General features: G+C 37.4%; 1 protein-coding gene across 1 annotated transcript in view; it reads left to right on the top strand.

The window, feature by feature from the left end:
• The first annotated feature begins 1768 nt into the window (after nt 1-1768).
• Nucleotides 1769-16252, top strand: part of hdac11 (histone deacetylase 11) — a 53197-nt gene continuing 38713 nt past the window's right edge. The window contains exons 1-5 of the mRNA XM_084743938.1: nt 1769-2026; nt 4288-4347; nt 4467-4615; nt 6882-6982; nt 9747-9863. Coding sequence (XP_084600064.1) covers nt 4313-4347; nt 4467-4615; nt 6882-6982; nt 9747-9863 — 402 coding nt within the window. The 5' untranslated portion in view covers nt 1769-2026; nt 4288-4312. The remainder of the gene's footprint in view (nt 2027-4287; nt 4348-4466; nt 4616-6881; nt 6983-9746; nt 9864-16252) is intronic.

The following is a 16252-nucleotide window of genomic DNA, read 5'->3' as shown; positions in this document are numbered from 1 at the left end:
GTAAAAGCATTCTATTTTTCTTTTGCCTTGCTAAATAATTTCTCCACATTCTGTCATGAGGGTGAAACTTTGTTCATCCAGCTGGGGAAACTGGTCTCCTTCTGCAGCCTGCAAAAGTAACTGTGCAAAATAATTATGAGAGACAAATATGCATGAGTGGGACGTATGTGGGAATGCAAACCGATTACAACTTACAATGTAATAATATTTAATATTATTAGCTCTGTGTCTGCTTATTTAATACAGAAATATGTAAATGTGTGCTGTACTACACAGAAAAATGACAGAATTCATGAAACTGGGGAGCCCTAATAAATTTAAACACTATTCTAAATATATACATGACCAGGCCAATTAAATAAGCTTTAATTACATAAAATTAACTGGTGGATACATTTACTCAAGGACTGTATTCAAGTATAACTTTGAGGTACTTTCACTTTACATGAGTATTTTAATAATATGCTTCTTTTTACTTCTACTCTACTATTTTTCAATAGGAATATTATACTTTTTCCTTTTTATAAGTTAAAGTGAAAGCTTTTTGGAGCATGTTTCTCTGGGTGGGGTGGCTTTTATCATCTTAGAATATCTAGTTAGATGCTTCCTGTCACAGTCAGACCTATTTCCAGTAGACTAGATTAGAGGATGACTTTTTTTTTCAGGATTCTTGTGGGATTCCCATGGGATGGGAGTCAATTTCACTATTCATCACAGGACTGGGATGGGACAGGAAGAAAACTCAACAGGAGCGGGTGGGAACTGGATTCATGATAACAATAGGTCAGTTATTTTATATCATAAAAATATGTGTAATGACGTGTGTGGACTGTGGATTGACGGGAGCAGGATAGGATGGGAGTCATTCTTCCGAAACTGGGACGGGACAGGAATTTTTTTTTTTTACTCTGTCATGGGACTGAGGCGGGACAGGAATATTTTTGTGGCAGTGGGTCACTCCTGCGTCATACTCTAAACTAGATTACTGTAATTTTTTTGTTGTATTGACAAAGCAGACTCCATCTTATTCAGAATGCTGCGACCAGAAGATTTGAACACATCACTCCTATTTTGTCCTCTCCACACTGGCGCCTAGTAAAACAAAGAGTTGACTCATTCTATATCTCTATTTATCTTTTACTAATGAATCAATCAGTCCGAGAGGGAACTACAGCTAAATCTCATTTTATAGCCATGTTAAATATTAAATAAATAATCTTGTATCCCTGTATGTTTAAGGCTTAGATCATCATAATCAGCTTATAGTACCTTCAGTCATTATGGTCCTTCTCTCTGGAATTCTCTACCACATGGACAAAGCTCTCCTACAACAGTGTGTTTTAAAAGTGGACTAATAGCATAGTGCAAGTGTCTAGTTTGATTCAAGGTGTGTGACCACTGGGAAAAATTATTATTTTGGAATCAGTGTTATTATTATTATTAACCATTTTAATATTAATAATAATACCTTCTTATCTATGTTTTTATTTTGTACATAATACCCTCTTATCTTGTTATTTTCTATGTTTATGCCATGTATAATGAATTTTGCTTTTATTTTGAAGAACACTGAGTGTACGCCTGTCATATGAAATGTTCCATATAAATAAAGTTAACTTGACTTTTGCTTTAAATCTACATGTGCGCTCGGAAAATGGGAACCCCAGACCCGTGGAAGATCTCGCGACACTGTGGGCAATACAGCGACAACGCACCAAAATATCGCGAGGGTTCCGCAAATGTAGGGTTTCCATCTGGACACGACGGTAACCGACCACAACCGCCGGAGCTCGCGCGAATTCTACGTACGTATTCTACGTAGCGGTGGAGCAGGAGGGAATAAGGATACTGTCAAAGAAACACTGTCCAGAAAAGCCGTTTTCCTTCTATTAGCTAACGTTAGCTGTTGAGAAATAAGCCAAGCTAATTCCTGTCGGGAAGGACACACACTGACAATCTCCAGTGACTCTTTATTTCCAGCAGCTGTTCTGTACGTTGACCAGCGTTATTCCGCAAACAGTAGCAGGTGAGTTACATCGTCTGTCGCTGGTTTCTGCCCACTAAAACACTTCCAGGCTGTTTCACCCAGCAGCTGTGCTAACGTTTTTGTCTTCAGCGCTAAAATGAGCTGGGCCGAACCACAGCAGGCCTGTAAACTCCTGTTTAGAGCCAGTGTGTGTCCGCTGGTACATTTCCTTGTGTCGTTGCGTCTTTGGAAATATATGTATGTCACTGCGCATGCGCAGGATATGAGTCTGTTTTGATTCATGGACTGTAGTTTATCACCCCCCATTCTTTCTGGCGCAGAACATCCATAAAATGCCATTTTTACCATTCTGCATACTACAGAAGCGAGCTATTAAAACTGTAAACAGCAGATTATCATAAATTTATCAACATATTATTCATAAACTCACAGACTCTCAAATTTAGAGCTTTGGTGGACTTATTTCATGTATAAATTAAAAAATGAGATGCCTCCAGACTGCATCCACAGGCTTTTTCAAATAAGAGTGAGACAATATGAACACACATGATCACAAAAACAAAGATGTATACCAGTTAAAGGAGTCAGTCTATGGAATAGTCTTTAAACGGAAATGAAAATGTACAGATTAAAGAAAAAATAAATAAACTGATTAGTAAATATTAAGATGGAGGTAAAAATACTAATGTGTATACACATTTTTGTTTGTGACTGGGCATGCACAGTATGCATGTTTAAAAATATGTATTTGTATGTATCTGTATAGACATATGTATAGGCTAAATGTATGTATGGATGTTTGTATGTATTAGAGTCCAACTGATGCTGAACTGTCAGGGTCAATATAGATGCCGATATTAGAGTGTAAAAATATTCCATTATTGATATACTGGATTATATTCTTTATTTAAATTTAGAAAATCCAATATAACTTTGGGGCCCTGAAACAGAAAACTTATTTTCTGGTATTTTTGATGATTATAAATAACTATAAATGTAAAATACACAGATGGAACAACTTCAGTTAAGAAAAGGGATCAAATATATATAAAATGCTGCATATAAATCTAAAGAAATAATGAAAGATTTGAAAAAAACTGCAATATGTTCAGTAAAAATATTGCTCAACATACATGCTCATACAGATATAGTTGTACTAGGCCAATATGGGACTGCTAATATTAGCTGACTCATGTTATATATGTATATAATATAGAGAATTCACTATGTTATGTATGTTATGTACATTCACTACATCCAGTAGCCAAAATGAACTCACAAAATGTCAAAAATTCAAACATTCTCATATATATTTTCATTACAAAACAAAAAATGGAACGGTGCACCTTCTGAAGTCAAATCATTCAAACTCAAATTCACTGTAAAACACACTTCATTTAAACTCGACAGAAGAACATGTAAAACTCGCCAAAACCATCTTTGTTAGTCTTCAAGCAATCACCAGCTCTGGTTTGGTGGAAATAAATCCTTAATTCAGTGTGTTAGACATTTAAAGAGTCGGGCTCTGCAGGCTGTTTTGCTCTCATTCCTTAATCAAGCTCGGAGCACTCAGCGCTGGCCGAGTGGATGTGTGCTGTGCCACTGGATGAGAGCGCATCGTGGAGCAGCGGCTCTCACTTTGCAGACCATGTTAGCGAGATAAAATGACAAATCATCCCCCCAAAACAAAGGCGATAAGGGCCTATTTGTCCAATCGCCCAACACTAGCCACACTACACCATTTCAGTATGACTAGCTTTGATTTGATTTGATTTGTTTCCATGTGTATTTGAGTTGTTGGTTTAAAATGACTGAACTAGAGCTGCAACTGATGATTATTTTGCTAATCTATTAATCTGTCAGTTATTTTCTTGATTAATCAATTAGTTGTTCACACTGTAAAATGAGAAAATGATGAAAAATGCTGATCAGTATTTCATCATCCTCAAAGATATTCAATTTATTGTCAGACAAGAGTAAAGAAACTAGAAAATATTCACATTTAATAGGCTGAAATCAGAGAATTTTGACTTCTTTTTTCTTAAATGACTCAATCCGATTATTCACTTATCAAAATAACTGCCAGTTAATCTAATTATTGATTCCTAATCAATTAATTAATTAATCGTTTCAGCTCTAGACTAACTACTATAAAGGAAAAATCTACACACTGAGTTGCTAAATTAAAGTATTCATTTTGCATCTTATTTTTAATCATAATTATTCATGTTCTGTTCTGAGTTACTGTAAACATTTACAGTAGCTGAATGAATGTTATTGTCAGTTCCTCTTGTCCGCAGATGAAAGAAGCAATGCCTGAAAAACATGTCTCACAAAGAAGATAATGAAGGGAAAAGGAGGTGAGCAGCACAAACATGACAGTTTCGATAGTGCTTATTAGGCCACCGGGGAAATCACTTCATGTTAATGTAACACAGCAGCGTTGTATTGAACACCCTCTTGATTTGTCTTCTTTCAGCCCTCACCGTACTGAATTGTACAGCAGCATCCCTCGAACATGTGTGCCCATTGTGTACCACCCAGACTACAACATCACCTTCATGGGCCTTGAAAAGCTCCATCCATTTGATGCAGGGAAGTGGGGAAAAGTCATTCACTTCTTGAAAGGTAAGTGAAAGAGAAACAGAGTGGCAGATGGGGAGGACATCTCCCTGAGCTGATGTATACGGAATCACTCAGAGTGCTTCGGAGAGGCAAAGAGAGGTAGAGAACAAAGACGAGAGACTGGAGAGGTGAGATGTTGTAGCTGGAGAGGGGAAAGGCAGAGCAACAGAGCACAGGTAATTAGAGAAAACTCCCCGTGGGACTCCGTGCAGGTACAATAGATGAGGCCCAGCGCGGGTCTCAAAGCCAAGGGAAAAACAGTCGTTGGCTAACTGGCACAACTTCACACAAAGTTGTTGTCAAATTGCACTGCGGATTGTCTTTGTCATCGAAAGCGCCGTACACAGCTTTAATGAATTCACAAAACTTCCAGAAGTTAAGAGTGCAAATAAAGAACTGAGCCTCTGCTGACAGAGGAAAACTGTACCCTTGCAAGAATTGGATAAAAAGTGGATGATATTGCAGATTTAAGCAGCACATTTAGAAAATTGTACAAAGGAACTTGTTGTGTAATAGGTTTTAATGAGCCCTCTGTGTTACTTTCAAAGTCAGAGGCTGATTTAAAGTTTTATAGAACAGGATAAAAACCTTTCTGTGTTCAAGTGGTAGAAGAAAAAAACAAAACTGCCCTACAATGGAAGCAGCTAATGTTAGTCAAAAACAGGGCCGGGCACCGAACTTCATTGATAGCACTGATCAAATTGCTTCAGTAATAATATTCAATATTCAATTCCAATCAATAAAAATTAATTTTGATCTTTTTAGGAGCAAATCTCCAACTTGTGGATCCACAGTCCTGGTGGATTTTTCGATTTTTTATTTTTTTTGTGAAACTGATTTGAGGTGCTGAAACATGAAACTTAAGTTGAAAGTCTTTTGCAAGAATCATATTTTTTATTGTTACAGTTAAGTTAGAGGAGATATGGTCATGTTTCATATCATAATTATAATACCTCACTTACCTCAGTATCAACACACTGCAATATTTACTTTAACTAAATAAAAAATGCAAAAAAAAAAAAAAAAAAAAAAAAAATCAAGGCCTAAATCTCCAGATGTCATTTTATTCAACTCAGGATCATTCACTGAGACATGAAATTCAAATTTTTTTATTTCAAAAAGAGAATTTTATCATTAGACATACATGTATAAGTAGAGTATAGCTTATTTTTATTGATCTATGATGCAGCCCTAATTACAGGGTTGAGTTCTTGGCCTACTTGCATGTCAAATATGGTTTGTGTTAGCGTTAGACTAATAGATGTTGTAGGCTGACACTAGGACTGCAGCTAACAAAGGTTTTCATTATTGATTCAGCTGCAGATTGTTTTCATGTTTTATTGAAGAATTGTTTAGTTTATAAAAAAAAAAGTGCTCATCACAATTTCAAATTTCCAAGAGCCCAAGGTGGCATCTTCAGATTGTTTCTTTTGTCCAGCCAACAGTCCAAGACTTAATTGAGACATTTATTGTCATGAATCATAAAGAAAAGCAGCAAATCTTAATGTTTAAGGAGGTGGAACGAGCAAAGGTTTGATATTTTTGCTTGAAAAATGACTAGGACGATTAACTGATGAACAAAATATCTAGCATTAATTTTATATAAATTGACTAATTGTTCAAACTCTAACCATTAATGATATTGACATTTAAGTAAAAATCAGATATGTTTGATGTGGTGGCCCATTTATGATTTTTAACAGTCAAACCTTTTGATGTCCCTTAAATTCAAAAACTGAGAGCAAGTTCTTTGCAGGACATTTTACTGTAAATAAACTTGTCAGTGTCCTCTGGTGGATGACTTCTAAATTACCTTAAATATATCTTTGTCATTTCAGCACTACAATCTCTTGCTATTTATCACCTTTTTTCAAATACCAAAAAATTAGCAACAAGTTAAAATAACATGGATCACGCTGATGGTCAAGCACCAGGCCTTCTCCTATTGGGTTCCTGCTTGCAAATGAGTTTGGTCACTGAACAGTTTGAATGAATACTGTCTTGGTGTATTCAACTCCATGAGATAGATTGGCTGAACCTGTCAGTTGTTGTAGGACTGGACAGTTTAGTGCTTTCTCTGCTCTGAAGTTAGAATTTAGATTTTCAAACTTTTTTGAAACATTAGTGTCATTAAAAGTGTACAGCTCAAAAGGTTTATTTTATAGAATTTCTGTCAAGCTTTTCAATAATTGTGTGAAATTTTTCGTATTTTTAGTCTCAAGCCTGTATGAAGAATTAAGACTCGAATCACAATGTTTTTTTGTTTCAGAGGAGCAGTTCATCACTGATGGGAGCATCGTAGAAGCCCGCGAGGCTACTGAAGAGGATCTGCTGGTGGTTCACACCAAACGCTACCTCAACAGATTAAAGGTCTCTTTGTTTTCCCTCAACCTTGGAATTTTTGAAGTCAGATTGTATGAGGTACTTATCCATAGTCAGTAGAATGCAGTTGGCATGCCCCCAGTTTGGAGAAGCAGCAGGAGTACTGGTGTAGGAAGCTGAGCAATGTCCTGCTGTCGACGGGGTCAGCAGAAAAAGTAAAAAGTATTTTAGCCACCAAAAACTAATATTTTCACAGCTTTACCTTATCATCAGACAGCTTTTTCTGATGGAAAACTGTTAACATAAGCTAGGGATGCACTGATACCGATACCAGCATCGGGTATTGGTCCGATACTGTCCTCATGTACTCGTATTCATTCATTCATTCATTCATTCATTCATTCATTCATTCATTCATGTACTTGTACTCGTACTCATAAAACAACTCCGATACTAGTAAACATCTAAAGAACCGCCATGATGCAGAGTTCAAGTCTTTGCTGACGCTTACCCTCTTTTTTTGGACGCGCTGTCATCATCAGCGAGGGACTTGCTGTCCTCAATATCATCCACTAATGAGTGCAGTGACTTTGGAAACTGTCCATAAAATTCCATGTAAAGTCCATGTAAAACTGAAATAAATGCACAGAGTGCAGCTGTAGACCGCAGCCAGCCTCGGCAAATTAATCTGAAGACGAAGAAAAAGCACCGTCTCCACCAGTCTGTAACCATCTTTTCTTCATAATAAGCAGCTACAACTTCTCTTTGTGTACTTCATCTTCACCAAAACAGCCTGACAGCACAGGACACACAACTTCACTCTTCGTGGTTCACAGCAGGTAAACAAAACTGTTGCACACAAGTTACCACACTCATACCTGTCCCCCCATGAACAATGACAGGTAGGAACTAATTAGCTCTTAGACAAGAGGGACATGAAGAAGAAACTTAAATACTACACATGTAAATGTTAAATTAAAAGGTAAAATGCTGTAAATGATAATGAAATGTTGATCATATATAATACCATTTATAACAGTAAACTTAATTCTGCAAATCCATAATAATGTTGTGAAATTATTATACTGAAATATACACAGTAAACTGCACAGCTTAATAAGGAACACAAAATCAGTAGAGTAACTTACTACAAATAACCAAAAAATGTGATGTGTACAGTAACTATGGTCACACTTGTAGCAGGAAACAGTAATAATGATTTGTTACATTTAGAAATATTAAAAAAAAATTCTTTTAGAATTTTAATGGCATTAAGTACTTGTATCGGTACTCAGTATTGGTAAGTACTCAAATGTAAGTACTTGTACTTGGTCTGAAAAAAAGTGGTCTCGGTGCATCCCTAATATAAGCCACATATTGCTCTGTTCACAGCAACCAGACTCCATTGACAAAAACCACAGGACACAGGAGTTACTGGTCAGCCTTGATTGGTTAGTTTGTGTAATAAAAGGGAAAAACTTGTCTGACAATAATGTAAAGGAGTAAAAATATTCTTTTGTGATTACTTTTTGGGCTTTTAGCCTCCATCTGACAGGACAGCTTGTAGACAGACAGGAAATGGTGGAGAGAGTGGGGAAAAGACACAGCGAAGGGCGGCAGGCAGGAACCAAACCCACGGCCGCTGCCAAAAACTCAGCCTCTTCACATGGCCAATCAAAGCAGTGAAAATGTTCTAAATATAGCGTACACTTAAACTGATATATATATTTTTAAGTGCCTGAAATGCGTCTTGCTGCTATCGATAAGTACTTCATACAACCCTACTTCAGAAAATCCAAACAATCCTTTTAAATGGGTCTGTCATTATGACAGCATGGAATGTTCTCCACAGTTCTTCATTTCTTCATATCTTGTGTTTCTTCTGGATTTCATATTTATCGCTCAGTTGCACCTAGAAGCTGAGACATCCGTCAGGATTTTAATTTGATTTGTTATCAAAATCAAATGTCACTGCGTATTCACATTTAATTTTAGCATGCAGCAATGTCAAACCAAACAGGTTGTTTTGTATGATTTTTCTCTGCTTAACGTCCCTTTTATTTGACATTTCCCTTCCCATGTTATAACGCAGGAGGTGACATGAGAGCTGAGAGTTCTCATCAACATGCAGCGGATTATCCCATAGGGGAATTAGTCCTCATTCAAATCAATCATGTCAAACATATTCAGGAGATAGTGCCTCTCTGAATCCTTTGAGTCAGTAAGACTTTTTGGTCGTTTAATTTATCGGCCCTAGGAGTTGATTAGGATCTATATTTGTTGTTTCTCTTACCAGAAGTGAAGCTGGGAGGCTGCACTTGAGTTGTCTCTGGCCATTTCATACAGTCAGTGATATGGAAATAGCAAGATGCAGTAGTAAATCTCTCATAAAGGAGTGTGTGCTGCAGGAAAAGTCAAACTGATAACAGTACTTCTATCATGTTAAGAGACTATTTATTTATTCTCTCTCCCCTCTACTGCATGCAGAGCCAAATCTTCGAGGGCTCCAGAGAGGCACCTCAGCACTCTGCTGTGAATTTGCATTATTCTGCGCTGTCCTGTTTTCATGTGAGATTCGGGGCTCAAGCCTAAGCCCACTGGCAGTGTTATTATATCTTTCTTTAGTCAGCCTTTTTACACCTTTATATCCAAACCCTGGTAGCAACATAATGCATTTTTTTTACAACCCCGTTTGGCTTTCTTTTCAGTCAACAGAAGTCCAACTGTGGTTTTGTTTGCATCATAAAATGATAGACTAATAGAGAAAAAGGTCTCTATATACTGTGTCTAATTGTGCTTTTTTTCTCTTAAGTGGTCACTGGTGGTGGCAACAATCACAGAAATCCCACCTGTCCTGTTTCTGCCTAATTTCCTGGTGCAGCGGAAGGTGTTGAGGCCTTTGCGGACACAGACAGGAGGAACAATAATGGTAGGTCTCCAAGAGCCTCATTTCCTCTTTACGTGCGTTCATGTTTGTTTGATCTGTAACGTAGCTCTATCAAATAATGATGTGATCCACTACTGTCTCTGTTAGATAACAGCAGTTCTGCAGGTCCATCACAGATCAATATTGAGATTATGATTATTTGTCACAATTTTTCATTGATTTTAGAGACAAAATATATATATTTTTTTCACATTTAAAGTCCACATGAAACAGAAAGCAGAGTGATATTTGCTAACGTGAATCTCTGACTCAGAGTTGAAGCATTAAATATGATCCTGTTTGATCTGTGAATAGAGTCATAAAGTTGTGTTTTTGTACAGTAACATTAATCAGTGAGGCTTGGCAACATGGAGCTGTAGGCTAGTCCAGCTGGCGCATAATTTGCTGTCACAGATATCGCTTTCCTCTAAGTGAATAAATTCTAGACAGTGGGCTGTAACCACGGTATTTCAGGGAAACCGAGCACAACAGTTTGAGGTGGCAGACACATGCCATGCTGCTTCTAGAAGGCTAACTAATAAATCTAGCTTGATTCACCTGAACTGATCGTGGCTATTTTACACAATGCTTATGATTCCACCGGCAGTGCTGTAGCAAGTCCCATAAGCTTAAAATATGAGTCTAACTTTAACGTTTATTGTGTCAGTCTACACAGAACAGATCGAGCAGTCAGGAAGTCAGGCACAGAAACAGCATAGAGGATCCTGTAAATTTTCAAAGGAAACCAACCTGTACAGACCCTTAAGCATAAAAACAGATATGAAAGAAACTGTTTAACTACTTGCCCATGGTTTTAGCACAAAAATAAAGGAAAAGGACGAAATATATTTATTTTTTCTTCTGACATTTTATGGGCAAACAACTATTAATCGATTAATCAAGAAAAATGATCAACCAATTAATTGACTATTAAAAAAGTTGCAGCCCTAAAAAGCATATATGTATGTAACCTTTAACTCAAAAATCATTGAAAGCTAGCAACATGATGATATAGCTTAAATAGTGGTTTAAAAGATTATAAAACATTATAGACATTATAAAAACACAGATGAAAATAACACATGATGCAACATAAAAGAAACCAATTAAAACAACATATGAACACACTGTTCATAAAAATACAAGATACAAATACTAGTTCAAGTAAAACAGGTACAAGCAAGGGCAGCCTGGTTATTGATCATGGATTTGAATTCACCTAGGGATACCAGAATATTGATTTTTAGGGTGTTTTGTAAAGGGTTCCAGATGGTCGTGGCACAGAACTAGGGGTGCTGAAAAAAATCGATTATTAATTAATCGCGATTATGTTATGGACGAGTATGAATCGATTATTAAATTTTCAAAAATCGATTCTTTTTTGCATTATTTTATTTTGCAAAAATGTTAGCCCATGGTCAACGGAAGTTGAACGTCACGTGAGCACGCCCAGTTCCAATTCACAAGTGCGTGCAGTGGCCAGAGTGAGTGAGCCGTATGAGCAGGTGTGTAAAATGGACGAGGATCAACCAGCAACGAGCAACCAACTAGGGCTGCAATGGATCACAGTTGACCCGTGTCCCGTACAGATCGCCCTCTACGGTTCGGCATGCATGTGATCCGCGGACCACATGTGAGCATCATAGTTTTACTGTCACTGTTACTTTTGTATAAGTTATAATACCTGAAATCTCAATGCAGAGTTGCAGTGAAAAGACAGGACAGATGCTGCTGTGTGCAGCGCATCTGTGTGAAGACCGGATTTAAAAGCCGTCACATCGCCTTGAGTGAAATCCAGACCATAACTTTTTTCAATGATGTAACTATGCTATCATCAAAGAAACAGATCATAAAACTGTGATGTTCATTGAAACTTTGGTGATATCAGCTGTCTTAACTTCTACACAGCTCCTCTCTGCTCACCGGTGCAGCTCTGTCTCACCCCGTCTGTGACACAGTGTGTCTGCTGATTGATTGATTGATCATGACTTCTAACCAATCAGATGTGCTGCTGTAGGCGGGACATTGAACCAGACTACAGAGCGTAGTTGTGTATTATACTGTACAGTGTATAATGATCTAATATATATATAGTATATACATAGTACAGCACTGTATAAGTTTGAAGTTTTTAATATTATTACCATTATCACTGCTATTATCATTATTATTACATTACATAACTATGGTGATAATTACAGACAGACTAAGATCAAAGACAAGTGCATTTTTAAAATAATTTAACCCTTAATCCCACCACTTTTTTCTTTTTTGCACTACACAGGAAGTGCTTTGAGTTGTTACTCAATAAGAGTTAAGTAATTCAGCAACTGACTGTTTTTAATGGTGCAATAACTTTGTGGTGTATTTTGGGTTACTGTTGTCAAATGGAAAATCGCTAATCGAGAATCGAGAATCATTAATAATCGAAAATCGGTTGGTAATCAAATCGGGACCTCAATAATCGTAATCGAATTGGATCGGGAAATCAGACAGATTAACCACCCCTACACAGAACCCAAAGGCAGGTATTCCCAGTTCAGTAAAAACTCAGGGGACTTGAAGGGAAAGCTTGATCCACAAGTCCACAAGACCAAAATTACAAAGTAAGAAATGTATTGTGGCTATTTCCCAACAACAGCCTTGTAAATAAACAAGTACATGTGTTTATGTTGTCTCTGAGACAGAGAGGACCACCCAGATTTATTATATAAGATGAAATGGTGAATATTATAACTAGAAATATACCTAAATGTGGAATGATAGACAACATCTATGTGGATCAAAACTGTGACTCAGACATACTGTGTCCAGCAGAATCAGCAGGTTAGCTGTAGTTCTGTGTGACTAAAGGTTGAAAATTGATTGACAGGTGGATGTCATGGCATAATGTGACTGGGGATGTGATCTAAAATGGTTAAAAAGGCATTTTTGATTCTATCCAGACTTTCAATAAACAGACCACTGCTTTCACTTCCACTTTACTCTACATCCCTGCTAACAGAATAATCTGTGCATCATAATAAGACTGGTCCTTATGCACAGTGCAGCTCCAAGACGCAACATATAATTCAAATTTTGACAAAACTTTTTACACAAAATTAAAACAACAGAGCTGCTTTCACTTTAACGTTGTGCTACATTCATATGATGATGCACTCAGTTGATGCTGGACATTCTTCTCTGTCTTCATTCATTCATCGTGCTGCAGTTTGTGTTGGTTTTTCTTGTGGTTGAACAAGTTAGTTGTGTTGCTTTGCTGTGCTTGCTCTAAATCCAAAATACTGCCAAACAATCAATGATGATCTATTTTAAGGGTCTAGCTCTTCTTCTTAGACTGCAGACGTTTTTGTTTTTGCCTGTCTGCCCTTGGTTGTATGTTACTCTTCAGCTCTGGACTGCGCAGGCTGCTGCTGCAGGGTGGCCAGCTGCTAGTTTAGAAAATGCTTGATTTGATATGCAGCAGAGTTTTCTATGTGTGGAGCACACATTTTAAACGTCAATATCACATCGATCATGTTCATTTAATTGTGGGAAGCCAATATCGTGATTGAGATTAATATTTGATTAATTGTGCAGCCCTAATGCAGCCCCCAGGATCCAGCCAACATCACAAATGTAATAATTTACCATCAAATGCAGAATTTGAAGGCATTTCCACAAAACAGCATTTAATTTCTTGAATATTTACAGATTAACTGTAACTCAGTGTCTTATCATACTCTATAACTTTCCTGTTGAAATTCCACAAGGCTATAATTTCAAAGAAATCTGTGTCTTCACTTCTTATGCAACAGAAATCTTTTTATTAATTTTATAGAATTATAAAAGTCCCATTTAGAATGTGAACAAACGTATTAATTAGGTCTTTGAAAATGAGATAAAGTTAAGTAGCTTAGTAGATATTCGACACATTGCTCTTGGTGTCTGACTAGAGAACTAAAAAACACTTACCTAATTTCATCCTGTTGGACTTGCTCTGGCCAGGTGTGCAGCACCACTGCACATCTGCTCAGTCCAGCACATGGATCGCTTCCTGTGCTGGTGGTGAAGTGTGGAGCTCCATAAAATGCACATTTACCGGGCTGTTGCCCACCGTACACTGCTTTATCAGTCATGAAAAACTCTGAGACAGGCCCAATTTATTATGTCAGTGTTATGTAAGTAGATATGATGTTTAGTACACAATACGTTTAGTGTAACTTCCTGAAATATCACCGTCAAGCTTTGTGTTAGATCATGAGGCATTAGCAGCAAAGTTTTGTTGACAAGTAAACAAGAGTTTAATTGGATGTTTAATGCAAATGTTGTAGAATTAAGGGAAATAAAAAGTTTTTCACAGATCAATGTTTAGTTCTTGCTTATAGAGGACAGCCTGAGGGAGAACAAGTGAAGTGAACACCTGTGATGGGGGGCAGCACCTGCTGAGGGGAAATAACTTCTACAGAAATACTGTTAGAAAGAAAAATAAAAATATAAACTGGTAATTTTATTCAAGCTCCACAAACACTAGTGATTAAAATTTCAACTTCCCCTCTGCTCAAAAATGTGCTTTTCTTACATTTATGTCTGACCTTGACTATACTGACTTGTATTTGGGCAAAGAAAGAGGTGTTTTTACTTTCCTCTGCTGAAGGGAGAGATGCCTGTGCACTTCCCTAAAATCTGAGATTCACATGAACCCTGGGAAAGCTTCATTTTGTACGTAACAAATTCAAAACCAAATGCTGTCTAATATGCAAGTGCAGGCAAAGAAACCTGAAACCTCCAACACAGAGCAGACTTGTCAGTACAGTAACTAACAAATAACATAAATAAGTATGAGATGCAAACTAAACTTACTATTCTGATCATCTCTAATGATGACCAAGGCGATGTAGCACAAGCAGAGGTGGTGGATGAGGTGTGAGGCCAGATTTTTAAAACTAAAAACCATGTTAAACCAAATATTAATCATAGCAGACTTGTCTAGAGGATAAGTTTACTCCTGTGGAGACTCGGTAATATCTGATCCTCAAGCAAATCAGCAGGATGATGAATGTGAGACGGCTGGTCTGACAAGAATCACATTTTGACAAATGGGGCAGGTGTTAATTGGGTTTTCATAAATGGTAATGCAGAGATCTTGTTGAGTCATGAAAAGCGACCAGATTGATCTTGCAGTGGTGAGACAACATGCCTTTTACGTGTTGCGCAGACAGTTAGGTGTGGTGTGTGGGGCAGGCAGGTGTGACTTCCTCTTCACTCTTTTCCAGATCTCTGGATTAGAATGTTCCTACAGCTTGTAAACGTAAACTAAAATTTATTCCCTTCGTGGATTTTATTCAGACTTTCCTCTTCTTCTGAAATATATGATGTCCAAGTAGTGAGTCTGGTTATTTGGTGAAAGATCTCTCTAGGTGATTACAGTACATTATGATAGATCCTCCTGTCAAAATGACCAACAGCCTTCAGATTTTTCCATCATTATTAAAAGAGTTCTGTCAATGACAGAAAGTGAATGTACATAAAAACAAAGAGGCCCACACCATATAACATTGCACTTGTGGCTGATACATGACTGCTCAGCGTCCAGCAGGTTGCAGATAAGTAATCATTGCAGGGCTCAATAAGGGTTGCCTGGGGCATGTAAAATATCATGTCGGGCAAGTAAATCCAGCAACTCACTAGCACAACTGGGAAAACTGGGAAAAAGAATTTAACAGTTAAACTTTTTTTATGGTGGTGGAGTGGTTAGTACTGCTGCCTCACAGCGAGAAGGTCCTGAGTTCGATCCCCCGGCTTGCTGGGGCAGGGCCTTTCTGTGCAGTTTGCATGTTCTGTGTGGGTTCTCTCCGGGTTCTCCGGCTTCCTCCCACAGTCCAAAGACATGCATACTAGGTTAATTGGTGACTCTAAATTGCCCGTAGATGTGAATGTGAGTGTGAGTGGTTGTCTGTCTATGTGTCGGCCCTGCGATGAACTGGCGACTTGTCCATGGTGAACCCCGCCTCTCACCCAATGTCAGCTGGGATAGGCTCCAGCAGCCTGCGACCCTTACGGAATAAGTGGTTACAGAAAATGAATGAAACTTTTTTGATACTCAATTAATTGTTAATATAATTTTTCATGCAAAATTGACAGAAAATACTGGTTTTGGTCTCTCAAATATGGAGATTTCCAGATTTTCTTCATTTATTGTTTTAGTTTATTATCATTTTACTCAGAATATCTAATATGTTAGACGAAATGAGACATTTAAAGGCATCACCTTGGTCTTCAGATGGACATTTTTCACTAGTTTCTGACATTTTATAAACATTACAGCCCTTGATTAAACATGACAATTAACTTTAGTGTTTGTTGTTATTTGACTAATAAACCACTAATAAATCAAATAATTTGATATGGGG

Source organism: Lutjanus erythropterus, chromosome 2 (assembly GCF_056507025.1).
Source record: "Lutjanus erythropterus isolate fLutEry1 chromosome 2, fLutEry1.hap2, whole genome shotgun sequence".
Lineage (NCBI taxonomy): Eukaryota > Metazoa > Chordata > Actinopteri > Lutjaniformes > Lutjanidae > Lutjanus > Lutjanus erythropterus.
This window is presented reverse-complemented; position numbering and strand designations above follow the sequence as displayed.